The sequence below is a fragment of the Piliocolobus tephrosceles genome, chromosome 2 (genome assembly GCF_002776525.5).
Source record: "Piliocolobus tephrosceles isolate RC106 chromosome 2, ASM277652v3, whole genome shotgun sequence".
Classification (NCBI taxonomy): Eukaryota; Metazoa; Chordata; class Mammalia; order Primates; family Cercopithecidae; genus Piliocolobus; species Piliocolobus tephrosceles.
Window position 1 is genome coordinate 37756046 of NC_045435.1, and position 27990 is coordinate 37784035.

At 37.1% G+C, this 27990-nt stretch overlaps 1 protein-coding gene across 5 annotated transcripts in view; it reads right to left on the reverse strand.

Moving 5' to 3' along the window:
- Window positions 1-27990, reverse strand: part of GOLGB1 (golgin B1) — a 90483-nt gene that overhangs the window by 31067 nt on the left and 31426 nt on the right. For 4 of the 5 annotated variants that reach the window (XM_023214470.2, XM_023214503.2, XM_023214499.2 and 1 more), the window contains 6 exons: window positions 27081-27483; window positions 25242-25357; window positions 12381-12495; window positions 9715-9788; window positions 3641-8829; window positions 558-2472 (listed from right to left, as the gene is read on the reverse strand). In XM_023214470.2, the coding sequence (XP_023070238.2) occupies window positions 558-2472; window positions 3641-8829; window positions 9715-9788; window positions 12381-12495; window positions 25242-25357; window positions 27081-27483 (7812 nt within the window). The remainder of the gene's footprint in view (window positions 1-557; window positions 2473-3640; window positions 8830-9714; window positions 9789-12380; window positions 12496-25241; window positions 25358-27080; window positions 27484-27990) is intronic. The other variant, XM_023214490.2, reaches the window with a different exon arrangement.

Genomic DNA, 27990 nt, shown 5'->3' on the forward strand with positions numbered 1-27990 from the left:
AAACTTTACAAAAAAGTCATTTAAACTTATTTAAAGAAACTCTTTTTACATTTAACTTTTTTTTATTTTTGACAAATTAGGGTTGAGTTACCCATGAGATGAACTGAATCCTTCCTGCTCCAAATTCTACCAGATAATCTATTGCTAAATTGTAAGCAAGGCACTAAATGGTAACACTTCCACTGTAAGAAGGCACTAAGTGATCCTTTTGCTTTCTTTCAGTTAAGCTATGACAAATTCTGGAAACATTTACATGTGTCTTTGTGTATATCAAATATATAGAACAGCTTTCCACCTCTTAGTCCTTTTATAACAAATGGAGAGTTTTGTGCCAAGGAAATTTCTGATTTTTTTCTCTAATGGTATTGGCAGGTTTCGCAATTTAAATCACGTTTCTGTGTTTCTCTAGGACCAAACAGAACCTGTGGGATATAATACTTCCCCTGAGTGCCCAGATAATATGTATAAGAATGTGTTTATCCTTTTCTGTAAAAATAAATTTAAAGAAAGGTTCAAAAACTCTTAAACAGATCAGAAAGAAATAACTAGCTACTCACTAGTCTGTCTCTGTCATTTTGGAGTGAAGACATAGCTTTTTTTAAACTCTGTACTTCAGCCAGGCTGGTGACAGGTTGAGCTGCAGACCTCTGCTTCCCTTCCTCTGACTTTCGAAATTTCTCCAGCTCATTCCACAGGTGATCTCTCTCATTCTGTAGACTGGCCATAGCCTTGGAAAAGGACTGCACTTGGTTATAAGAATCTTCTAGTTGTGAGGACAAGTGAAGCAGTTGCTCATCTTTGGATAGGAGCTGTTGGTTAAGTTTCTCAAGGTGAGACAAGCTGTTCTCCTCAGGCAAGTCCATTGAAAAGGTGGTTTCAGAAAGAAGAGCATGTCTTTCTCTGTTTAAGAGTCCCTGTTGTTCTTTCAACTGTGCCAATTCCTTCAGACTGGCATCATATTTCCTTTTCAGTTCATCAAGTTCCTCATTGGCATGATCTCTACTGTTTTGCAAGGAATTCATAGACCTTCCAAAAGACTGAATTTGTGCTGTGAGATCTTTATTTTCTTTGGTGACCATGAGTAACTTCTGTTCCATCTCCACCAGATCTCTTGCTAGTTCTGCTACTCTCTCTTCTGCTGTTTCAGTTTCATTTCTCATTATCCCTGCATCATGATGAAGATGCTTTAATTCTTTCTTCAGTTTATCTTCAATTTCACCTACCTTCTTGGCAGCTTCCTTTTGAACACAAACCAATTCTTCTTCCAGTTCTGTAATTCTCTTTTGAGAGGAGGAAAGCAAAGCACTTAACCTCTGTAGCTCTTCTTCTTTTACTTTTAACTGGGCATGATAGATTCCTAAAGTACCTTCTTCTTGCAAGGCTGTTACTTGTCTCGTTAGCTGGGATACAGACACTTTCAAACTCTCAATCTCTTTAGATAAATCTTGTTTCTCCTCTTGCAGGGCATTAGAGGACCTCTGCAGATCCTCATTTGCTTCCTCAGATTGCTTCAGCTTTTCTTCTAATTTAGCATATTTATTTTTCAGCTCCTTATTTTGCTGAAGTTGAGCTTCAAGAAGTTGCTTTTGTTGGCTGTCCTTTATTGATATCACTTGGTTCAGGTCTTCTCTATATTGGATCAGTTCTGCATCTAGCTTGGCATTCTCAGAATTGAGATCATCCATATGACTTCTCAAGCCTCGTATTTCTTCTTTAAGCTTATTATTCTCAGCAGCAGCCTCTTGGATGAGTTGGTCTTTTTCTAAGATTACAGAGAGATGTCGCTCTTCCAGCTGCTGATAGTCACCCACTATGCGGTCTCGATCATTTTGGAGAGAAGACATGGATTTAACAAAGGAATCCAACTGTGCCTTTTGCTGAATGTTTTCCTTTTTGATGGTGTTCAGTGTTTCCATGAGCTGATTGGTTTTGTCAACAGCCTTCTTGTTCTCCTCTTCTAAAACAATATTCTCCTCTTCCTCCTGGGACAGCAGGTTTTCCAGCTCTTTAATTTCTTTATCATGTTGCTGACGCAGTTCAGCAATAGCTACTTGGATTGCCTCTTCCTTGCCAGAAAGCAGGCTTATCATCTTTTGCTCTTTCATATTTATTTCTTCATGCAGCCTACTCGTCAGTTCTCTAGAGGCCTGAAGATCAGTCTCCAGTTGTTCATAACTGAACTTAGAATTTTGAATATCAGCCTCTTGCTGCCTTATGATCCCTTCCAAGTTTTCTTTTTGTTCCTTACATTTTTCTAAAGAGTTACTTAAATCAGTCAACTGGTCTTTGAGAATCTTAAGTTCTGATTCCAACTTAGCTAATTCATTCTGAGAATTGTGGTATAGGTGGCGTGTCTCTTCTAGCTGGGACAAAAGTTCCTTGTTTTCCCCCTGTAGAGTATCACAGACTTTCTGTTGAAGCTGGATCTCTGTCTGGGCCTTGGACTCCCAAATCTGCTTGTCATGTTCAAGCCTGAAACAGAGAGAAGGTCATTAGCTACAGATATCAAGAAAAAAACTATGTTTCCCAAAGAACAAATACTATAACATGTACTCAATAGATTTACAAATGAATTAACATTCATAACAGGTGTTAAATGTTTTACTGAAGACGTATTAGTTCTCTGTACCTACATGTTTATCTACTGAGTGCTATGTATTAAAGGTATATCACACCTAAGGGTTCATATATTTAAGTCATAAACTCCAAAATATGTCACTTATTTTAGTGACATGGTTTTCGACATTCTGAAAAGTAACATTTTCTCCTACTTTATTCTACTTTGCTCCAGACAAGCTAATGTCTGGCTTCTCTAAGGGATAATCTTGATATGAAAGGCAGTGAGGAAATCTATTTTAGAACAAAAGGGTCCTATTAGAAGCAAGGAATACAAAGGATGAGAGACATTGTTAGTTCTAGAGCTTAAAAAGTGATATAAAATTGAAATTTGAGAAAAAATAACTCTACAAAGCATATGCAGTATCAATTAATGTGGACTACAGGAAGGAGAAAAGATGAGACTATCTAGGACACCAAGGCAATTAATTTGAGAGTACTGTGCTAAAAATCCAGGCAAGAGTAGTTGAAATGGAAAAGAAAAGAAATACAGAGGCCAGGTGTAGTGGTTCATGCCTGTAATCCTAGCACTTTGGGAGGCCGAGGAGGGTGGATCACCTGAGGTCAGGAGTTCGAGACCAGCCTGGCCAACATGGTGAAACCCTGTCTCTACTAAAAATATAAAAAATTAGCTGGACGTGGTGGCAGGCTCCTGTAATCCCAGCTACTCGGAAGGCTGAGGCAGGAGAATTGCTTGAACCCAGGAAGCAGAGGTTGCAGTGAGCCAAAATCACGCCATTGTACTCCAGCCTGGGTGATAAGAGCAAGACTCCATCTTAAACTAAACAGAAATAAAGAAATCTCTCAATAGAAAATGGGAAGAGAAGATGTGAACTTTTCATGTTCATGCAGTTGTAGCAGGATTGTTCTTTGCCAAAAAAAAGAGTAGATGTGAGAGGGAATATATCTCCCATGGGAATTTATGCCAAAATTAGTCCCATTGTCTAAAAGGAAACAAATAGTTTAGAGACTTTCTTTGCTTCCAGTTACGTCTGGAGGAGGAAAAAATTCACTACTCATTTACCTGGAAATGTTAATCTTTAATTCCTCCATATGGATGGACATCTGTCTAAGCTGATCCTTTAGAACACTGCAATTCTCTTCTTTGAGTCTAATTTCTTCTTCTTTGGTTTGAATTGCATCACTAAACTTCCTCTCCCATTTCTTAGCTTCGTCTATTACCCTGTCGCGATCATCCTGGAGGGAAGACATGCTCTTAGTAAAGGCTGCAAGCTGGGCCACAGTACTGTCCAAGTTTTCCTGAACTTGCTGAATTTCCTTGTCTTTCTTGTTCAAAGTAACCTGAATCTCTCCAACTGTCTCTTCCAAGTGGACTTTTTCTCTGCGCAAAGCATCCAGCTTCTCTTGCATATTCTTCTTCTCTTTCAGGTGCTTCTCTTCTGCCTGTTCCAGTCTTCGCTCAAGATCTTCATCTTTTTGTTTCATTTGGCTTTTAACTGATTCTTTATTTGACTGGAGTTCCTTTTTCAACTTGAGATTGTCTGCTAGTACCCTTGCTGCTTCACTTTGAGTGTCATCTAGCAGGACTTTGAAGCTAGCTAATTCTGCTTGTGCCTTTTTGCGGTGTTCAACTGCTTGAGCCAGATTTTCTTTGGTTATTTCCAAATCTTTTTGAGATTCAGTTTGAACAAATTCTAGAGCCTTAACAGTTCTCTCCAGAGCACTAATTTTCTCTTGATACCTGATGCAGTCCTTCTGTAGCTGCTTTACTTCTTGTTGTTTTTCTTTTAACAGTTCCTGAAGTTCCTTTGCATGGCTTTTATTTCCAGGTTCTTTCTGAGCACCTTGTATTTTCTCCAAATATTCCTTTCGTATTTCTGATTCCACCTTAGTTTTTTCCTTGACTAATTGCTGCTTTTCTTCTTCCAATTCACTCACACACTTTTTTAGGTTCTTCATTTCAGATTCCAATAGCTCATTTTTTATTTGGGCATCTGTAACATCCTGACAATAATTCCCAATGCTTCCATTAAGTTCTGCTAATTGATTCATAAGCCTCTCTTCCAAATCATCTTTCTCTTCTTCTGCTGTCTCCTTTAGTTTGGTAACTCTGGAGAGTTCTTCTTGGATTTGCTGATTTAACAGGTTCATTTTGCTTACTTCTTCCTGAAGCAGTTTTAGTTCACCATCCTTTGTTGATATCTGACTCAGTAAGGCATTTCTCTCATTTTCTAGAGTCTGGCTAAATTCCTTGTTTTTCTGCTTCTCCTCCTCTAATCCATCAATTCTTTCTTTGAGCTGATCAATCTGCTGTAGGTAGTTATTAATTTCATCATGTGAGCTGACATCCTCACTTACAGCAGGGTTGGTACTGTTCTCTGAAGGAACCGATTCTGAACATGCAGGCCTTGTGCTCATACTCAGAGAGTCTTGATCTTCAGTCTCACCAGGTATAGACTGTGTGGCCTCTTCCATGACATTCATTTGGTTATCGTGTTTCTCGGTGGCCTCTAGGTTAGCTTGTTTAGATACATTACTTTCTAACTGATGCTTTAAATCTTGAACCTCTTCACTTAGAGAGTCTTTCTCAGACATTAAAGACTGAAACTTCTTAGAAAGGGTTTCATACTCCATTTTGACCCTTTCAAGTTCTTCTTTCATGCTGGCATTGGAAGAAAGAAGTGTTTCCATACACTCTTTAGCTGTACCTCCTGCAGGGTGCACCTCTGCCCTAAGCCGGTCATTCTCTTCTTCCAGCTCTAGGATTTTCTGCTGTTTAGATTTAGCAAACTTTCTCATCTTTTCTTTCATTTCCTCCATTTCTTTCTCAGCTTCCTGTAACTGCTTTTCTGTCTCCTTCTTGTTTGCCTCTGTGCTTCTTAACTTGCCATATAGTTCTTGTTTCTCTTGCCTCACAGCTTCCACCACGTGCTGAATCCTTTCTGCTTCATTACTAACATTCTCATAGGACTGCAGAAGAATTTCATACTCTTTTTGTAGTTCCTTGTGTTTCTCTTGCCACTCACTACTTTCTGCAATCTTAGAAGATTTCAAAGATTCAATTTCCTTCACTAACTTTTCCTTGTCTTCAGTAAGACCCTCTAGAGCTAGTTTTAGACTTTCACAGGAGCCACTGAGACTTTGATTTTCCAATAAAGACCTGTCCATTTCTGTAATGAGTTTGTCTCTTTCTTCTTGAAGAAGAGCTAACCTGCCTAAGACTATATCTTTTTCTTTATTTTGAGCAGAAACATGGCTTTCCACATCTGCCAGAGACTTGGTGAGATGTTCAATGGTACCTCTGGCCAAAGACAATTCCTCTTGGAGACTTTTGTTTTCTTTTAGTGCTTCTTTTCGGGAAATAAGGGCAGCTTGCAGTTTCCTTTGTATTTGTTGCTTTGCTCTACTTTCTTCTTCAATCTCTTCTGGTTTTTGCTTCATTTCACAAAGTTCCACCTGTAGCTGCTTTATCCTCTCATCATGCTCTTTGGCTTGCATTTCTAGCTGTGTATGCAGAGCCTTAATTAAATCTTCCCGTTCTATTATCTCTGTCTGTATTTTAGTGAGAGCTGCTTCTTTCTCACGAAGTTGTCCAGAAAGGTAGCTAACGTCTTCTTCCTTTTTGCTTATGAGTTTTTGCAGTTCATCTAGCTCAGGTTGCAATTCTCTTAGATGCTCTAGACCAGCAATTTGTAGTTGGCTGCTTTCCAATTTCTGCTGCAGGCTTTCTGCACGCACTTCAGCTTCATGGGATGCTGTCTTTAGACTCTCAATTTCTAAACCCTGTTTATTTATCTGGTCTTGTAACTGAAATACCTCTTCTGATTTTTTAGTAAGTTCACTTGTTGTGGAACTAATTTTCAGTTCTAACTCTTCTTTCTCAGTCTCTATTTCCTTTAGCTGGGCCTTAATCTGTGCAACAGAAGTTCCGCCCTGCACAGCACTCGCATCTTCAGAATGAGAAGGCCAGTCTGGGCACAAGTTGGACTCTAAAACAGGTTGAGTGTGATGCTGTTCTGTGGCTTTGAATAAAGGTTCTTCTAAACCTGGAGTGGGAGAGCACCATTCCTGCTGGTCAGGGCTTGGGAGCTTTCCGTCTATGGATTCCCTTACTTGAATCTGGAGTTGCCTTAGCTGGTCTCCAATATTCTCATTTTCCTTGCTTTGCTCATCAAACTGTTCTTGCAAGCGATTGCAGTCATCTTTCAGTTGCTTTAGCTCCTCCCTAAGATGTCTTTCTTTTTCCTGTGCCTTTTTAAGAATTGCCTTGCGGGAGGTTAAGGCTTCCTGTAGCTTCTTTTGAAGTTGCTCCTTTTCTTTTTCAAGGGCTAGTATCTTTTCTTCTAGTTCTGGTTTCCAGTGTTCACCACTATCTGTACCAGGTGGACTTATCACCACTGTTTCCTTTACAAGTGCTATGGAGTCCCCATCACTTGCATCCGTGTTACTTGTGGTTAACTTCTGGATAATTACTTGGTTTTCACTGAGTTCTGCTTGGAGCAAATCTATTCGGTTTGTTTTATCTTGCAAGGTCTGATTCATCTGTTTGACCAGAGCCTGTAATTGCTCTTCAGCTGCCATCTTTTCTTCCAAATCCTTCCTTATATGCTCTAGTTCCACTTCTTTCTCAGATATTGTCTGTTTTAAAGAAATTTCTATTTCTTGGCACTTAGAAGTCACACATTTTTCTGAGTATTCTTTGTTTTCTTTATCTTCTTCCACTTCTCCCCTCTCACTCTCACTGAGTGGGATCTCTTTCTTAGATTCATCTTTCAAGTTGGCTAATTCCTCTTCCAATCTACTGACTCTTTGAAGAAGCTCCTTTCTGTTAATAAGAGCTGCCTGGAGCTTTCTCTTTCTCTGCTCATTTTCTTTCTTCAGAAGGTCAAATTCATGCTGGAGTTCTTCCTTACTTATTAGTCCTGCTGGGCTCATCTCATCATAATTTTGTTTAAGGCCAGTAGCAACTTCATTATCTTCTTCTATTTGCTCTTTTTTTGCTTCCTCAGCTCTGGATAATAAATTTAGCTGTTCTTTAAGAGTCTTAATTTCAACCCCAAGAGAAAACTTCTCTTCATTAAGCTGAACCATTTTCTCAGTCATACTAAAGCTGATTTCTGTCACTTGTTGATCCTTCTCCTCGATGGTTTGTTGGAGGGTTTCCACATCTCTCTTTTTCTCTAGTAAGAGTTGATCCATTTTTGCTATTTCAAGTTCCTTCTGTGAAAGAGCCTGGGACAGTTCTTCGACCTTACCTGAGATATGCCTCACACGTTCTGCTCCCTCAAGCACTTCACTTTCCTTATTTTGCAGCTGGCTTTGCAGGCTTCTTATCAGGGTACTCTGCTCAGAAAACTGAAGCTGCACATCATCCAGTTCATTCTGTAAAACTTCAATTTTCACATCTTTAGATTTGGCTTCTATGCTGAGACTATGGATCTGTTCAGTGAGCAGGTTGTGATGAGCAGTTTGGCTTTCATAGTCAAGTCTTCTTTGCCTTTCTGCTTCTGCAAGGTTCATTTCCAGTTGCTTTACCTGAGCCCTCAATTCTGTTACTACACTAAGTTCCTTCACCTGAGCGAGAAGCTGGTCTCTTTCTTCAGACAAAGCAGTGAATGCACTGCTGTTGTTGTTAGCATTTTTCTTAAACTCCTCAATCAACTGGTTTAGGTTGCTAATTTCCTTAGCTTTCTCATCTAAATTTTTCTCATAGATTTCTTGTGCTTTATGAAAGTTTAGCTCAAGCTCCAAAATTTGACTTTTTAACCTTTCCAACTCATCCTGATGACACTGACCAATATCTGGTACAGCAGAAAGGGATTTATCACAATCTTGCTTTGTTGATTTCAATTCTACTCCAGCATCATTTAAAGATATTTCCTCAGATGTTCTATTTTGATGTTCATTGCTCCCCTGTTCTTTCTCAACTGCTGGAAGACTGCTCTCTTCATTTGGCATTAAGGGAAAATTTTGCCCTGTATCTTCAAGAAATACTTTCATTTTAATTGGAGCTATTCCCTCACCCTCCATCTGTTTCATTTCTTTCTGGTCAAGGACCTCATGATCCCCTTCCTCAGCCCTTTTCCCCTGGAGCTGTAATTTAAGAAATGCAATTTCCTCTTGAGCTTCTTTCATTTCCAACAATAAAACTGATAATTCTTTATGTTTCTGAGAAAATGTGTTTTCTAGAACATCTTGTCCACTTTCCTCAGTAGAAGAGCTCCTCTTGTTGGCATTATCAACAATGCTGATCTATTTTTAAAAAAAGAAAAAAAAAGCTTTAATCAAATGTTTTATAACATTAAAAAAAATAGCCCAATTAAAAACTTGTATTTCATCTTCTAAAATTTCAGACTTTTTGGTCAAAAACTTCTTTGTACCATAACACTGCTAAATCCTTTTAAAATCAGTTTGTCTTTCCCAACTGGACCTCCAAGGGCACTCTGCCAATCCTGCACTGAAGTCAAGCCCTATTCATAAGAACTAAGGAAACCTGGAATTTATTTTCTAGAGATTCCTTACATGAGAAGCTTCTTTTTTCTTCAGAATAAAACTCCTAATTGATTAAAAAAAAAAAAAAAAGTAAGCAGATCCTTTTGTTAGGAAGCCACATTATTCCTCAAGGGCATGTATGATTCTATCACTGACTTACTGATTAGAAGAACACAGCTAACTAAGCACAACACAGCTAACAATAATCTTAAATCAACAGAATGATACTAAGCAACCATACACTTCTTATAGTAATTTTCAGATAATAAAAAGGGTCATTCTCCATAGATCCCTTTTTATTTAATCTTAGTAGAACTGTGCCAATCTTATCTCTTTACTGAGAAACTCTTCTGAGATGAACAAAGAAGTTGAGACAGATGATAATCCAGTATAAAAAAATGGGTTATCTAATCCCAAATTAGTAGCTACCATATTTGTGTTGCTTTAGGACAATGAATTCTAATATTCAGAAACAAGTAACAATAAATGATATATAATAACCATTATGAATCTCGTTAATAGATCTTACTCTATAGGTAATGTACTTCTCTGACAACACTAGAAAATTATAGATGTGTTTTCATATGAAGCTACCTTCTCTTAATCTAGTACGTGTTCTGATTATATTAAGAACACATCACTTACCTCACTGACTTCTCTATCTGCTTCCCCAGTTCTATTCTGAGCCTCCAGAAAAGTAATCTGAGAAGACAGTTTTTCTGAAAGTCACAAAATAAATATCTTTAGAATATATTATGTGGAGTGTATGAACAAACAGGATTGCATGTGAAGCTATTTGAAATGCATGAAATAAGTTTTTTAAAAAATAAAATAGTTTGGGAGAGGTAAAAGCCTCATTAAAATAAAGAAGTGGCAAGAGGATATGATTACGTGAGATAGAAGATAGAACAGTACTAGGTGATGATAATGAACCTGAATGAAGTATACTCAATAGTGGAAGGTTTGAAAGGAGAAGGATGCCAGGGTACAGGACATAGAGCAGCTATTTCTGTGGCATAATCCAGAACTTCTAGGACAATATATATAATTTATCCATAATCCTACTATGTTTGTAATCTACATTTTGCATTAATATAGCACTTACAATGTTCTTCAATGTTCATAAAGATATCAAATTTTAGCACTAAAAGGGAGCTATCCTATCTCCTCAATGATCATATAAGGAAACAAAGAAATGACATGACCCGAAAGGTTATGCAGCTAGTTCAGGGAGCTGGGATTAGAATCCAAGTCTTTGGAGTTTTAACCCAAGTTCTGTTATAACGTGTATATATTGAGCATCGATATCAATATGCTCAAGAGGCTTATATTCTTTCTGAGAAGATAAAACAGATACACCAAAGGAAAAAAAAAAATATATATATATATTTTACACTGTATCCAAATGTCTTAATGTGACCTACAGGAACCCTTATGCTTTGACCCTACTAATTCTCCAACCTCCTCTTCTTGTATTGGACCCTTTTTGTTCACTCTGCTCCAAAAACACTGGCCTGTTTTCTCTTCTGCAAACTTATCAAGTTCATTCATCCCTGAGGACATTTGTACTGCCTGCAATGTTCTTTGCTTAGCCTCTTTGCATGGCTGTCCCCTTTTCATCATTCAGGTTTAAAGTCCTAGGAAAGGCCTACTCTCATTACTCCAATTCTGCGTTCCTCTTCTCCAAGGCATACTTGAAATACCCTGTTTTATGTTTAGCCTAATACTTATCATTCTCTGAAATTTTCTTATGTGTATAAACAGGTTTGTAGTCTGTCTTCCCCTCCAATATGTTCATAGCTATATCCCCAGGAACGACAATAGTGCCTGGCACATAGGAAAGGCACCATAGATGAGACAAGTGAATTCAAGACACTATATAATATGTTCAGACATTTCACAAGATTACTTGAAAAAGAGGTACAGTGGTAGAAATGTCAGTGCAAAAGATGAGTTGAAAAGAACATGACATACAAGGTAAAAGTAATCTATGAGGCCAGACACAAAAACCAATATAGAAAACCTTAAGGTCAGTGATCCCTGCAGGAAAGAGCAAAGGAATGGAACCCATATAATACCTCCAAACCATGTGAAGCTACATGGACAGGACAGATTGTTTGCAAAACTGCAAAATAAGCATCATGGATAAGGTCTCAAAGAAGTGCTCTGAATGGGTTAAATAATGAGCTGAATTTGTGGTGCTCTTTACTTATTAGAAATAGTGGGAATCATCTAATACAAGTATATAAGCTTCCATTTAGATCTAAGTGGAAAACTGTAAAATGGTTATGTTAGAAATACTGGCTCTAGAGTTTAATAAAAGTTTTACAACCTTTACTTGCTATTCATTCTCACTCCTAGATGATAAAGTGTAGTAGTCAGTTAATCCAAGATGAATTAGATCAACAAAGCATTAACGACACACTACTAAATCATAAAGTCTACATGAAGCATATGATAAGTGGAAGGAGACACATCTTCATTCTCACTAACTGTTCACACACAATTCAATAGGATAAAATGCTAAGTTCAGTTCAATCCAACAAAACTTTATTCAGTAGCCATTATTTGCCAGGTAGTATACTTGTTTTGGGTAAAGCAAAGATAGAAAAAAAAAAAAAATGGCCCCTGCCTTTGAAGAGCTTATAAACTTTAAGAGCTTATAGTAAAAAAGACAAACATATAAACAGATCATTTTAATACAATGTTAAAAGTATACAAGGATATTATGGAAGCACACAAAAAATCATTTAACCCAACTTTTGGGGATCAGTACCAAATTCATGAAAAAGATAATACACTAGTCAAGGCCTGAAAGATGAGTAAGAATCATCCAGACTAAAGGAAAGGAGCAGGATTGTAAGTAGGGTACAGCAAGAGCATAAACCACTCACTCACAACATAGTTTCTACCTTTAAACCTTTATACTGATCTCTGTTACCTCATCCCACAAATTTATTACCAGAAAGTCCTTTCTTTCTTCATTTTACCTATTTTAAAAATCATCTTATTAAGGTCTTGTTCAAGCCATACTTCCTATAGGATATGATGACCATTCCAAAATGATCATGAGTTACAAAGAAATCCTGCAGCATGTATAGTCCATAATGCAAAATGTTATGTAAACACTGATACTATGCTCTAATTGTTTAATGTGTATTAATTTTATCTTTGATAGTTACCAGCTCTATTATCTAAATCTTTATTATCATGGAATCAGAGAATTCTACATGTTACACATAAATAGTGATAAAAGTAGAGGCACTTGTGGGATAAGAAGACAGAGTATTATGGTTTTCTTTCATACATACCATTCTCAGCTTTCAGCTCCTCCAGCTCTATAGAACTAAGGAGCAAGGCTCCCTTTTCATTCTCTAGTTCTACCACTCTCTTCTGCAAAGAAGCAATATTCTCCTCAGTGACTGCCTAAATTGTAGAAAGACAACAAATTAATGATTCTCCAGTGGAAAATTCTCACACTAATACCCAGAGAGCCTCTAGCACTTTTGTCTTCTAAAAGTTCTCCAGCCATGAAAATACTTTAAAAATAACATCTACTTATCTGCCTAGGTAATCTTTGAAGAAAAGTGTTTTATCTAAAGATTTAGAAAAAGAAATAAAATATTTCACACAAATATCAAGTTCACTAGCTTTTAAATTTAAGATTGAAGCCTGGAATACAAAGATAGAAATTCCAAGTCTACAGCATAAGAAAGAACATTTTCAGGTTCACAAACAAATAATATTAAAAGATTAGACTAATGCCACCAAGTAACATGGTCTCTCTCCTGAAGGAGAATGAACATGAGGAGAGGTTCCACAAAGAGGAATAGAGGCAAAGGAATATGTACCTCTTAAGAAAGGAAGAATATTTATAATTTTTTCCCAAGTATAATAAAAATTCCCTTGGCTTAATTTATACATCCAGAATTGTTGGTTTTCCTAAGATAGGCATATATCTAATTATGCCACATCTTTAGTTTTATGTCTTTACATTTTTTTTTTTATTCTCCATGGGTATTATTCTACACAATTTTCATACAATTGTAGAATTTTTAAACCATGAGGGTCTTCACAGCATACTTGACCCCAAAATCTTCATCCAATGTTTAAAATAAATAGCAAGGGATGAATTTAGGGTTTTTATGGCTTTTATTTTGAGGGAAGTTCCCAGTTTGCAGTACACAGGGCAAGTAAAACTCCAATAGAATAGCCACAGATATTTCTGGCTTGAAGAATGAGAAGAAAGAGTTTGGGACAAACACAGCTGCTAGGAAGTGAGGAGGGAGATCAGAGAGAAGAAAAAGAGTTAGGAAGGAGGAGCCCTGAATTCTGTGTATAAACTTAGCTGAAACTGCCCGCTGAACAATGGCACTATGTATTTGTTGAACTGACTTAAAGCAGCCCAGCTAAGGCAAAAATAACCGAACGGAGTTTTGATGCCTCTCTGTCATAGGCCAGAGTTTGGGGTTTGAGTCCATCTTACTGTCTGATAAAAAGTAACTAAAATTTTAGAAATAATAAAATAGAATCTTGAGAACAAAACACAATATCCGGAATTCAAAACAAAACCATTCACACATAAAGAAACAGGAAAGTGTGACCCATTCTCAAGGAAAAAAATGTAATCAACAGATTCTAGCTATAAAATGATGCAGATTTTGTAAGTAACAAACAAGAATTTTAATAAAGAGGCTATTTTATCTATGCTTAGGACATAAATTAATATGCTCATAATGAATAAGAAGAAAGGAAATCTTAGTACGAACAAAGAAAATATAACAATGAACCAGTTTGAAATTCTGTAACTAATAAACATAATACCTGAAATGAAAATTTCGATAGGCTTAATAGTAGAATATAGACAACAGAAGAAAGCCTGGTGAACTTGAAGATAATAAATCAACAGAAATTATCCAACCTGAACACGGAAGAATAAAAAAAATTAAAAAAAAAAATGAATACAACCTCAGGGACATGTGGGACAATATTAAAAGGTTCAATATACGTGTAATTGGAGTACCAGAAGAGATGAGGGACAGAATGGGAAGAAAAAATATTTTAAGAAATGGCCAAAAATTTCTCAAATGTAAGGTTATATATGTAAGAAACTCAACAAAAGCAAGCAAGAGAATGACAAAGAAAACTGTAACTAAGTACATCACAGACAAGGATAAAAGGAAAGTCTTTAAAATCTCCATAGGCGAATGATACTTTACATACAGAGGAACAACAATTCAAATGAATACTGACCAATTTTTAGGGAAAAAATATAGGCCAGAAGAGGGAAACACCTTCTTTAAAGTACTGAAAGAGGCTGGATGCGGTGGCTCATGCCTATAAGGCTCACGCCTATAAGGCTGGATACAGTGGCTCACGCCTATAATCCCAGCACTTTGGGAGGCCGAGTGGGGGGTGGACCACCTGAGGTCGAGAGTTCAAGACCAGCTTGACCAACATGGAGAAACTCTGTCTCTGCTAAAGTACAAAATTAGCCAGGCGTGGTGACTCATGCCTGTAATCTCAGCTACTCGGGAGACTGAGGCAGGAGAATCGCTTGAACCCAGGAGGCACAGGTAGCGGTAAGCCAAGATCGTGCCATTGCACTCCAGCCTGGGTGACAAGAACAAAACTCCATCTCAAAAAAAAAAAAAAAAAAGTTCTGAAAGAAAAATTGTCAATCCAGAATTATAATATCCAGTAACAAATATCATTCAAGAATAAAAGTAAACTAAGGACATTTTTAGACAAGAAAAAAACTAAGAAAATTTTTTCACAGACAGACCTATACTATAATATTATGGATTGTTGTAGAGGCTGCAGAAAATGGTATCAAATAGATATCTGATCATCAGAGAGGAAACGGCATTACAAATGGTAAATATGTGGATAAATGTTAAGGTCAATATTTTCCTCTTAATGTCTTTCAAATCTATATAACCATTTTAAGCACAAATATTAAAATTGTGTGATGAGGCTTATCACTTTTGTTAATATAATACAACAACTGTGGCATAAGGAATAGGGTAAGGGTATATGATTATGAAGATTCTACCTTTTAAGTGAAGTAATACAGTATTAACTCTAAGAAGACTGAAAAGTTAAGGATATATGTTGTACTTCCTAGAGCAACCGCTTAAAAAACTTTTGTAAAAAGATATAGCTCAATACCCAATAGAGGACTTTTGCTTCTGCTAAAGACTGAGTAACATGGAACAGATTTAACCTCCTACCTGAAACAATAATAACCAAAACCAGACAAAATAATAAAATAATCATTTTCAGAATACTGGATATCAAGCAACAAAGGATAATTATCTCTGAAAGAGGCAGAAAACAAATAAAGTGATCCCTAAAGCTGACCAAGCTTCATGACTTAAGAGAGGTTTCAGCTGGTGGTCCAAGAAGCGGGAACATAGGCTGGGCCTGGTAGACTCCCCTAAATTCATGAGACAGAGCTGACAGTCAAGAAAGAGCAAGATGGCTGCAGTTCACAGAACAGAATACCAGATGGGAAAAAGTCACATGCAGAGAAAACTCTGCAGGTCTGCAAAGGGACTGAACAAGTGTTCAGTGAAGCACAGAGCAGCACATGAATGCGAGGAAAGCATTCAAGGCTACCTGAACTACCCCTACCTATCTGAAGAGATTAAAGAATAGCACTTGGTGCTCACACAAAACCTAGAAGAGTGTCAGTTATATAGCCAACTGTGAAAAAACACTTCTCAGGGCATTGAGTAAGATACTCAGCAAGGTCTTGCCTCAGGAGTAAGGAATGACTGAGCACTGATTCGAACCCTCCTAACAAATCAAAGCAGCAAGATCTGAAAGGATCAAGCTTTTTTCAAAGAATTTAACTGAATCCCATAAAAAAGCTCCAAAATATGTTAACAAAACAAAGATAGAAACAAAGGAGAATCACTTGAACCCGGGAGGCAGAGATTGCAGTGAGCTGAGATTGCACCACTGCAATCCCGCCTGGGCAACAAAGCAAGACTCCATTTCAAAAAAATAAAATAAAATAAAAGATTAAAAGTCCATTAATGAGTTTTGGAACAACTTCAAGTAATCTAATATACATGTAATTGGAATTCCCAAAGCAAAGTAGGGAATCAGAAAAATATATATATTTGACTAATTCATGGCAGAAAATCTTCCAAAACTACAAACACAGAGATTGAAAAAGCTCAATGAACCCCAATCACAAGAAACATGCTATGTCAAGGCACATCATAATTCAAGTGCTCAAAAACAGTGGTAAAATCCTAAAAGCAGGCAGGAAAAAACAGAAAGAGAGAAGCATGACAGCAGATTTCTTATCAAAAACAAAATGCAAGGGCCAGATGCAGTGGCTCATGCCTGTAATCCCAGCACTTTGGGAGGCTGAGGGGGGTGGATTGCTTGAGACCAGAGTTCGAGACTAGCCTGGCCAACATGGCACAACCCCATCTCTACTAAAAATACAAAATTAGCCAGGCGTGGTGGCAGGTGCCTGTAATCCAAGCTACTTGGGAGGCTGAGGCAGGAGAATCACTTGAACCCGGGAAGTGCAGGTTACAATGAGTCGAGACTGCACCACTGCACTCCAGCCTAGACGACACAGCGAGACTCTGTCTCAAAAAAAAAAAAAAAAAAAAAAACCCAACAAAAAACAAAAACACCAAAATGCGAGAAAGAAGACAGTAGAGTAACACACTTAGAGAAATGAAAGAAAACAAAACTTTCAATGTAGAACTCTAGTCAGCAAAAAATAATCTTTCAACAACAATGGTGAGATAAAGATGTCTTCAGATATAAAGTGTTATTAGAACCCATGACCGGCCGGGTGCGGTGGCTCACGCCTGTAATCCCAGCACTTTGGGAGGCCAAGGCGGGTAGATCATGAGGTCAAGAGATTGAGACCATCCTGGCCAACATGGTGAAACCCCATCTCTACCAAAAATACCAAAAAAAAAAAAAAAAAAAATAGCTAGGTGTGGTGGTGGGTACCTGTGGTCCCAGCTACTCGGGAGGCTGAGGCAGGAGAATCACTTGAACCCAGGAGGCGGAGGCTGCAGTGAGCCGAGATTGCACCACTGCACTTCAGCCTGGTGACAAAGCAAGACTCTGTCTCAAAAACAAACAAACAAAAAAACCCATGACAAGCAGACTTGCACACACATCCGTGTGCACACATACACAAAAATTAAAAGAAGTCCTTCAGAACCAGGTACAGTAGCTCACACCTGTAATCCCAGCACTTTGGGAGGCCAAGGCAGGAGGATCATTTGAGCTCAGGAGGTTAAAACCAGCCATCCTAGGTTACTTAGCAAGACCTCATCTCTACTAAAAGTGAAAAAAAAAAAAATCATCTGGGTCTCATGGTGCATGCCTGTATTCGCAGTTACTCTGGAGGCCAATGTGGAAGAATCACTTGAGCCCAGGAGGATGAGGCTGCAGTAAGCCATGATCATGCCACTGCACTCCAGCCTGGGTGACAAAGTAAGAATCTGTCTCTATTAAAAAAAAAAAAAAAGTCCTTCAGAGAGAAGAAAAATGACACGAGATGGAAATATGAAGCCAGGGTTTGGCAAACTTTGGAGGTCTGCATAAATAAAGTTTTACTGAACATAACCACAACCATTTGTTTCCTTTCGCTCTATGTCTATTCTTGCTGTACAATGGCAGAGTTGAGTAAGTGCAACAAAGACTATCTGACCCACAAAGCCTAAAATATTTACTATATACATACAAGGATTGGCAATCTCTGATCTACCACCAAAGAATGAAAAGTACCAGAAATGGTAACTGCAATGGTAGTTAAGATTTATTTTCTTATTTTAATCTCCTTAAAACATAAACATAAAGGCTTTATATGTATTAGCCAAAAACTGTCCACAACCCATATTATCCATCAATGAGTCAATGGTACACAAATTGTGCTGTTTACAACATACTCAACAATACAGTGGAATGAATTATTACTAAACAGACATTAGGATAAATCTCAAGTATGCTGAGCACAATAAGCCAACAAAAAAAGTGTATATACAACTTATATAAAATTTTTAAAAAATCTAAAATGACAGAAAGCAGATCAGTGTTTGTCTAGTAGGGAAAGATGTGAGGAAAAAGACTAAAAGAAGATACAAGAAAACTTCTAGAGATGATGAATATGTTCATTTTCTTGATAGTAGTGATGGTTTTACATGTTATCAAATTGTGCTGGGTGCTGTGGCTTAAACACCTGTAATCCCAACACTTGGGGAGACAAAAGCAGAAGGATCACTTGAACCCAGGAGTTAGTTTGAGGCCAGCCTGGGCAACATAGTGAGACCTTGTCTCTACAAAAAAAAAAAAAAAAAAAAATTGGCCAGACATGGTGACACATGCCTATAGTCCCAGCTATTCAGAAGGCTGAGGTGAGAGGATTGCTTGAGCCCAGGAAATTAAGGCTGTAGTGAGCTGTGATCACGTGACTGCACTCCAGCCTGGGTGAGAGAACAAGACCCTGTTTCAAAAAACAAATGAACAAACAAACAAAACCCTCTTTAAACTGTATACTTTAAATGTGTACATATTACTGTATGTTAACTATAACTTTAATAGAGTTGTTTAAAAGAAAAAGTTGTCAATCAATAAATGAAAATTAAATTCAAGAAACTTCTAATTATCAAATAGAAGGCAGGAAAAAAGAAGAAGGGAAAACAGAGGGAAAAAAACAGAAAGCAAAATGGTAGACCTAAATCCAATCACATCAATAATTACATTAAAAGGACTAAGCACTCCAATTACAAAGAAGAGAATAAATAAAAAAGTATAACCAACTATATGTTGCCTTCAAGACATTCACTTTAAAGAAAGACATAAGTTAAAAGGACAGAAAAGAATATACCATTCAAGCAATAAACATAACACTGAATTCTTTTATTAATGCCAGATACAGAGAAATACAAATAAAGAAGTATTACTAGAGATAGAGTAACATTTTGTAAGTGAAAAAAGGAACATTTTATCTGAAAGATAAATGTGTATGTACTATTAAGAGATTCCAATTACCAAGAGGCAAAAAATGACTACATTAAAAGGAGAAACAGACAATTCCACAGTCATAGTTGGAGATTTCAACCCCTTCTCAGCAAATGTTTCAATAACCAGACAAAAATCAAAGACAAATATAACCTGAACAATACTATGATCTAAGTGCTATTTGTAGAACATTAAATCCAATTACTACAGAATACACACTATTTACAATTGTACAAAGTATGTTCACCAAGACACCATATGCTGTGTCATAAAATAGGTCTCAATAAATTTCAAAGAATTGAAGTCATATAAAACATATTCTCTGATCATAATGAAATTATGTTAGAAATCAGTAAGATATATAGAAATAAAACCAAATATCTGGATATTCTACAACAACGTGTTTATTTAGAACACACTTCTAAACAATCCATGGTCAATGAAAAAATCACAGAGAAACTCAGAAAAATCTTCAAAAACTGAAATGATTAAAAAGCCACAACATAACAAGCTGTGCTTAGAGGGAACTGTGTTAACTTTCAATGTTCATATGAGAAAAGAAGACCTGAAATCTTTGATAAAAAGTTTCACCTTAAGAAGCTTATAAAAAGAAGAGTGAAGTAAATCCAAGTAGAAAGAAACACTAAAGAGTAGAAATCAATGAAAATGAAAATAATCAGCAACAGAGAAAATTAACAAGGCCAAAAGTGGCTCTTTGAAAAGATTGGGGAAAAAAGTTGAATAAATTCTAGGTAGACTGATAAAGAAAATGAAGCACAAATTAACAAAAGCAGGGATCAGAGCTTATAGGCATTAAAAGGATAAAAAGTAAATACTGTAACCAACATTATGACAAAAATAGAACATCTTCAATGAAATGGACAAAACCCCAGAAAAAAAAAAAAAAAAGCCCAAAAAAACCAAAACTGGCAAAGAGTGAAAAAAAAAAAAAAAAAAAAAACTTATTATTAGCCTTATATCTGTAAAGGAAATTCAATTCATTATTAGAAACCTTCTGAAAACTCCAGACTCAGATGGTTTCACTGGTAAATTCTTTTTTTTTTTTTTTGAGACGGAGTTTTGCTCTTATCGCCCAGTTTGGAGTGCAATGGCGCGATCTCGGCTCACTACAACCTCCGCCTCCCGAGTTCAAGTGATTCTCCTGCCTCAGCCTCCTGAGGAGATGGGATTACAGGCATCTGCCACCATGCCCAGCTAATTTTTTTGTATTTTTAGTAGAGACGGGGTTTCACCATGTTGGCCAGGCTGGTCTTGAACTCCTGACCTCAGGTGATCCGCCCACCTCGGCCTCCCAAAGTGCTGGGATTACAGGCGCGAGCCACTGCACCCAGCAGTAAATTCTTTTTAAAAAAAGTATTCCTGATGTAAATGACGAGTTGATGGGTGCTGACGAGTTGATGGGTGCAGCACACCAACATGGCACAAGTATACATATGTAACAAACCTGCATGTTATGCACATGTACCCTAGAACTTAAAGTATAATAAAAAAAAAGTATTTAAAAAATTATTTTCAAAAACTGAAATAATACCAATCACATACAAACTCTCATAAAATAGAAAGAAAGAAAACACTCTCAGAAAATAGAAAAGGGAACATATTATGAGGCTGCCATACCCTTAATACCAAAACTTGATAAAGATATTATAAAACAAGAAAACCATAGACTAATATCCTTCGCAAATATGAATACAAAAATCCTTCACAAAATATTAGCAAATCAAATTCAGTAATATAGAAAAAAGATAATACAGTTGACTCTTGAACATGGGTTTGAATTACATGAGTTCACTTATATGCAGATTTTTTTCAACAAATATATTGGGGTTGGGTGTGGTGGCTCATGCCTATAATTCCAGCATTTTGGGAGGTCAAGGGAGGAGCACTGCTTGAGTCCAGAAGTTCTAGACCAGCCTCGGCAACATGACGAAATTCCATTTCCACCAATAAACAAACAAACAAACACACACAAATAGCTGGGCATGGTGGCATGTGCCTGTAGTCCCAGCTACTTAGGAGGCTGAGGTGGGAGGATCACTTAAGCCCAGGAGGTTGACGCTGCAGTGAGCTGTCATTGCACTACTACACTCTAGCCTGGGCGATGGAATGACTCTGTCTCAAAAGAAAGAAAGACATAAAATTAAAAAACAAACAAACAAACAAAAAAAAAAACGGCCAGGCACAGTGGCTCACGCCTGTAATGGGAGGCCAAGGTGGGTAGATCACCAATGGTTAAGAGGTATGGTTAGGAGTTTCAGACCAGCCTGGCCAACATGGCAAAACCCCGTCTCTACTAAAAATAACAAAAATTAGCCGGGTGTGGTGGTGGGCACCTGTAGTCCCAACTACTTGAGAGGCTGAGGCAGGAGAATCGCTTGAACCTGGGAGATGGAGGTCGCAGTGAGCTGAGATCACTCCACTGCACTCCAGCCTGGGCAACAGTGAAACTCCATCTCAAAAAAATAAATAAATAAATAGAAAAATTTTTAGGAGGTTTGCTACAACTTGACATTTGTTATTACTCACAGAAGAACCACATAGCCTAGAAACACCAAAAAAAAAAAACAAAAAAAAAACAAAAAAAGAGAGAGAGAAAGTTTATTTTAAAAAGTTAAGAAAAAATTAAGAAATAGCAAAAAAACTAAGAAAATTTCCTCTCCAAGATTGAGGATGATGTGATAGAGGAAATTCCTTAAAAACTTAAAACTAGTATCACAGCCAATGACAAATTATGGAACACTTTCCGCTTAGATTAGAAACAATCCAAGAAGGTCAAGTCTCACCACTTCTATTAAACAGTGTACTGGAGGCATAAAAATTAGAAAGAAGTGAAATTTGTCTTTATTTTCAGATGACATGATTGCTTACACAGAAAATCCTAGAGAATCTATAAAAAGAGACTAAAATCAATAAAATTAGTTTGTTTATCAAGGTCACAGAATCTAAGCTTAATAAAATTCAGTTGTATACTTACATATTAGCATACATTGGAAAATGAAATAAAAATAATTCCATCTATAATATCAAAAATATTACCTACTTCAGAATAAATGTTATAATGTGCACAGTTTCTCCAATGAAAACTAAAAAACACTGCTGAAAGAAATTAAAGATCTGAATAAATGGAAGTACATACTATATTCGTAGATTGAAAAGTTTAGTAAAGATGTCAATTCTCCTTAAATTGATCAATAGATTCCACACAATACCCATTCAAAATCTCACTGTCTTTTTTTAAAAAGAAGAATTTGAGAAGCTGATTGTATAACTTATGTGGAAAGGACCTGGAATAATCAAAGTAATCTTGAAAAGAAGAACAAAGTTGGAGGACTTATACTATTAATACTTGACTTCAAGACTAACAACAAACTACAATAATGAAGACTGTGATACTGGCATAGGGACTGACAAATAGATCAATATAACAGAACACAAAATTCAGAAGTAGATGTATTAGTCTTTGATTTTCAATGAAGGCAGCAAAAGAATCCAATGAGGAAAGTAAAGTCTCCTTAAGAAATGGTGCTGAAACAACGAAATATCCATATGGGAAAAAACAAAACAACTTGACCTTTACCTTACAACACATACAAAAATTCATTTGAGATTCAGAGACTTCACATGAAAACTAAAACTATAAAGCTTGTGGAAGAAAGCATAAGAGAACATCTTCATGAACTGGGGCTAAGCAAAGGTTTCACAGACAGGACACAGGAAAAAAAAACAATAAAAAATGATAAATAAGTTCATCAAAATTTAGAAGTATGTGCTAATGAAAAGATGTCATGATGAAAATGAATAGGCAAGCCACAGCATGGGAGAAAATATTCACCAAATATATGATAATAGATTAACATTCAGAATATATAAAGAATTCCTACTTGATAATAAAAAGATAAAGAACTCAATTTTAAGAATGGGGAAATGATGTGAACAGACACTTCACCAATAGAAGGTACACATATGGCTAAGAATCTCAAGAAAAAAAGTTCAACATAATTCGTCATCAGGGAAATGCAAATTTTAACCACAATGAAATACCACTACATACCCATTAGAATGGCCAAAATGTTTTAAAACTGACACCACCAAATCTTGGAGAAGATGTGGAACAAATGGAACTCTCATATATTTTAGGTGAGAGTATAAAATAGTACAAGTACAGCCGGGTGCGCTGGCTCATGCCTGTAATTCCAGCACTTTGGGAGGCCAAGGCGGGCGGATCACGAGGTCAGGAGTTTGAGACCAGCCTGGCCAACATGGTGAAACCCTGTCTGTACTAAAAATACAAAAATCAGCCGGGTTTGGTGGCGGGCGCCTGTAATCCCAGCTACTTGGGAGGCTGAGGCAGGAGAATTGCTTGAACCCGGGAGGCGGAGGTTGCAGTGAGCCGAGATCACACCACTGCACTCCAGCCTGGGAGACAGAGCAAGACTCCGTCTTGGAAAAAAAAAAATAGTACAACCACTTTGGGAAAAGATCTGGCAGTTCCTAATAAAGCTAAACACATAGGTACTCTACGGCCCAGCAAAGCAATTCCTCAACTAGTATTTACTGAAGATAAATGAAAATGTATGTCCACATAACTACTTGTATGAGAATGTTCATAGCAGTTTGATTCGTAATAGCCAAAGCATGAAAAAGCCCAGGTGTCCACCAATAGGAAAATGCAGTACAATCATGTAAAAGGAAAATTCAGCATGTTCATAAAATATTTCTCAGCAATATTAAAGAATAAATTATAATACATGCACAATATGGATGAATCTCCAAATATGCTGAGTAAAAGCTTTACACATAAGAGGACCTATTGTATGGTTAAATGTATATGATGTTGTAAAACAGGCAAAATTAATCTATGGTGAAAAATCAGTAGTTATCTTTGGAGGGGAAGGGTGAGGATGACTATAAAGGGGTACAGGGATACTTTGTGAAGTGATGGTAACGTGATGTATCTTGAATAGGGGTTTGGGCAACATAGGTGAATGCATTTGACAAAACCCAAGGAATGGTATACTTAAGATCTGTGCATTTAAAGGTTTATAAATCTTACCTCAAAAGAAAAATAATAATTACAAATAAATATTGAAATATAGTCAATGATATGAACGCTGACATATTTAGAGAGAAATGTACTGATGTCCACAACTTACAGTGAAATGTATTACAAATTTAAGATGAACTGATGGATGGGCAGAGGGATGAATAAATAGATATTTGATAAAGCAAACATGGTAGAATGTTAATGATAGAATTCAGACGGGTATACAGACGTTCACTACAAAACTCTTTCAACTTATTTGAATGGTTGGAAAATATCTTCACAAAACATTGGAGGAAAAAGTCAAGAATGGGAGAAGAGAAGAGACTGGAAACCCTAGATGCTAGAAACCAAGAGATAAAAATTTTTATCAGTGGACAGTACAGCCCAGGAACGACAGGACTCTGCTGACCAATAAGTCTGTGAGTTTGGAAGGGTATAATCTTACAATGGAGATGACTGAATCTAGTTTTCTCAACTTGACATTAGTCAATTAAGAACATCAAACTAACCACCTTCATTTTGATATTCAGGCTCAATCAGCCTGCATCAGCGTTCGATGGTTATAATCTAGCTCTCTACAGAGATTTTTGTAGAAGGAAGAGAGAATATACTGGCCAATCAGAAGCTACTTGGCCATTTTTTTTTTTTTTACTGTTAATTAATTAATGGGAACAATATGATTTCCATAGTAGACTTTTAAGTTTGATTAGACTGACTTGTGTTCACTAAACCTGATCAAATCTTAGTTTATCAAAAAAAAAAAAAAAAAAAAAAAGACTTCTGAACTGGGAAAGTTAACTATAAAAGCAAAAGTAATGATTCATCTCCAATACAAATTGTTAAGACCTTAGAATCAGAAAGGCTTCCGAGACCATGGTATTTGTTATCTATTATTTTCTTACTCTTTATTGTTGAAACACTGCATTAATGCCTTTCATGATTCCTTTCAAACAGAATTGTCCTCAAAAAAATATTTTTTTCAGGCAGAAAAAACATAAGGTTTATATAGCTCTCTAGAATAAATCCTCATTAGAGCACCGAAGTACAGATACAGCAAAGACAAACAGTTAATATTCATAAGAAGTTCACATTTAATTACCTGTGTGCCCTCATTATAAACATCTGGGAAACAAGTCTGAGATGCTATTTCATGTTGTTGCAAGGGCGGTCTATTTAGAAATTGGCTAATTTCTTTGGATTTTTGCTGGAGTTGATCTAAGGAAAAGAAACAAATAAATGTAATATTTGCTTCAAGTCTGAAATGTAGTTATTATTATCTTCTAAGGATACACTGTATGCTGTTCACTAGTTTAGTTACCTTAGTTAAAATTAGGATGCCAATGACAACATTATTAACTGTTTAAATGTTCTCAAGGACCAAAGGACACCTCAGTAAATCACTTCCTTCAAAAGTAAAATAAAACCTAGGCATTTTTTTTTTTTTTTGAGACAGAGTCTCCCTCTGTTGCCCAGGCTGGAGTGCAGTGATGCAATCTCGGCTCACTGTAACCTCTGACTCATGGGTTCAAGTGATTCTCTTGCCTCAGCCTTCCGAGTAGCTGGGATTACAGGCATGTGTCACCATGCCCGGCTAATTATTTTTGTATTTTTAGTAGAGATGGGGTTTCACCATGTTGGCCAGGCTGGTCTCGAACTCCTGACCTCAGTTAATCCCCCTACCTTGGCCTCCCCAAAGTGCTGGAATTCAGGCGTGAGCCACTGCGCCTGGCCCTAGGCATTTTTTAAAAGTTCATTCCATTTCCCCCTTGAAACTGGCTTTAGGGTTTCTGTTTTCTTCACTCTCAACAGGTGTTATGGATTCCACCAAGATTCCACCACATGGTTTTAAACATTAACATACTTAAGAGAACAGCTTGCTCATGTAACACCCTAGTCCTGTGTGATGCCCTTCAAAACTGTCTGGCTAGGGTGCAGTGGCTCACGCCTGTAATCCCAGCACTGTGGGAAGTTGAGGTGGGCAGATCACCTGAGGTCAGGGGTTCGAGACCAGCCTGACCAATACCGAGAGGCCCTGTCTCTACTAAAAATACAAAATACAATGCATGGTGGCACATGCCTGCAATCTCAGCTACTCGGGAGGCTGAGGCAGGAGAATCACCCGGGAGACGGAGGTTGCAGTGAGCCGGGATCGCGTCATTGCACTGCATCCTGGGCAACAAGAGCAAAACTCTGTCTCAAAACAAACAAACAAACAAACAAAAAACTGTCTGGCTAACGTTGTTATTCAATACAAATTTTCAACTTAATTCTTTCTAAAATCTTTCCTTTATGTCTATGCCAATCTATTAGTAAAGGTTATAATTTGGGGAAGAGGATTGGTGAGATGGAGTATTGGTGTTGAGGAAGTTTCACTTTTTAATTTATAAAGTTCTAAAATGTTCAATTCTTTAGAGGTACATATTGCTTTTATAATAACACATTTTTAAAAAGTTTCCTTTATACCTTCTTAAAGGATAAATTTTTACCTATAAGAAATCAGGTGAAAAGAGATTTTCACCTATAAGAAAAGCATTGAGACCCATTCATCTTTAGATTTATGGATGACTCCATGCAATTTAGTCTCCTAACCTATGCACCTAGATCTGGCCTGAGTTCTCCAAAAACTAATTCAAATCCCACTCGTTTCAGTCACTGAATCCTTCAGATCAGAGTCATATTTAACATAGCATTCTATTTAATATCTGGAACATCACTATCACATTTTTAGTATTATAATGATAATTATAATATTAAGACAGATTATAGCCAGTCAGAGGCAGGTAAAATGCATCAAGAAGTTCAGAAGAGCTGTTTTTCTCAGTCCTTCTATTGGTTCAATTGGTTTGAGCAAAGATTTCATTAACAGATCCCTGAAAATATGAAATACAAGCCACTTAGGTGGTAGAGATGTGGACTTCAAATGCAATCAGCTACTGACCTTCCAGCTGCTCAATGGTCTGGGCTGACTGAACTGCCTGTTCATCCTTACCTTGGAGAAGCTTTGAATTTTGATCCTTTAGAGCATCACAGGCAGACTGCAGCTCTTGTCCAGTCTTTTGAAGACTCAAAATATGAGAGGTCTTCTCTTCCATTTCTGCTTTGTGCTTCTGCTCCAAAGCACTATACCGAGACTCTAGTTCAGCCCGGGCTTGGCCTGCTTGCTCTAACTGTTCTAAAAGATGACGCATTTCTTCTTGCAGATTATGGAAGGATAATTTTCTCTCTGCCACTTCAAGTTCCATCTTTTCCAGTAGAATCTTGGACTCCTCTCTTTCTGTTTCCACAGTGTTTCTCAAAGTATTATGCTCAGCTTCTATCTGCTGTAACTGCTGAGAGAGAATCTAAGAAAAAAGACAAAGTCTCATGAGCCATAAATACATTATTTCATTTCAACAAGCATTGTAAAGTGCTTCTTCTTGTAGGAAAGAAAAAAATGGAAATATGTTTCTATGCTAGAGAGAAAGCCCTTCTCAAGAAGGAGAGTTGAAAATTAAGAGGAGAGGAGATGGCTGACTTTCTCCAGCAGCACACAGGCAGCCAGAAAAACAAACAGAGAATGTGGACTGTAGCACCAATTCTGCATTATGATGAGACTACTTGGATGTGACAGGATAGGGACACAAGGAGTCCAAGGGCTAGAAAAAAGGTAGTTCAAATTGTCAAGCATGGGTCCATATGGGACATGGAAAGGAGCAAGGGTAAGGAAGAATTAACATACTGGAGGAGCAAAGTGGAATTCAATGAAGTTCAATGAGAATGAAGATCAGGACAACATGAGAAAGAAAATGGCAGGATGGATTATAGTCAGATCAGCATTACTCATTATTGATTACCTCAGATTCAAGGGA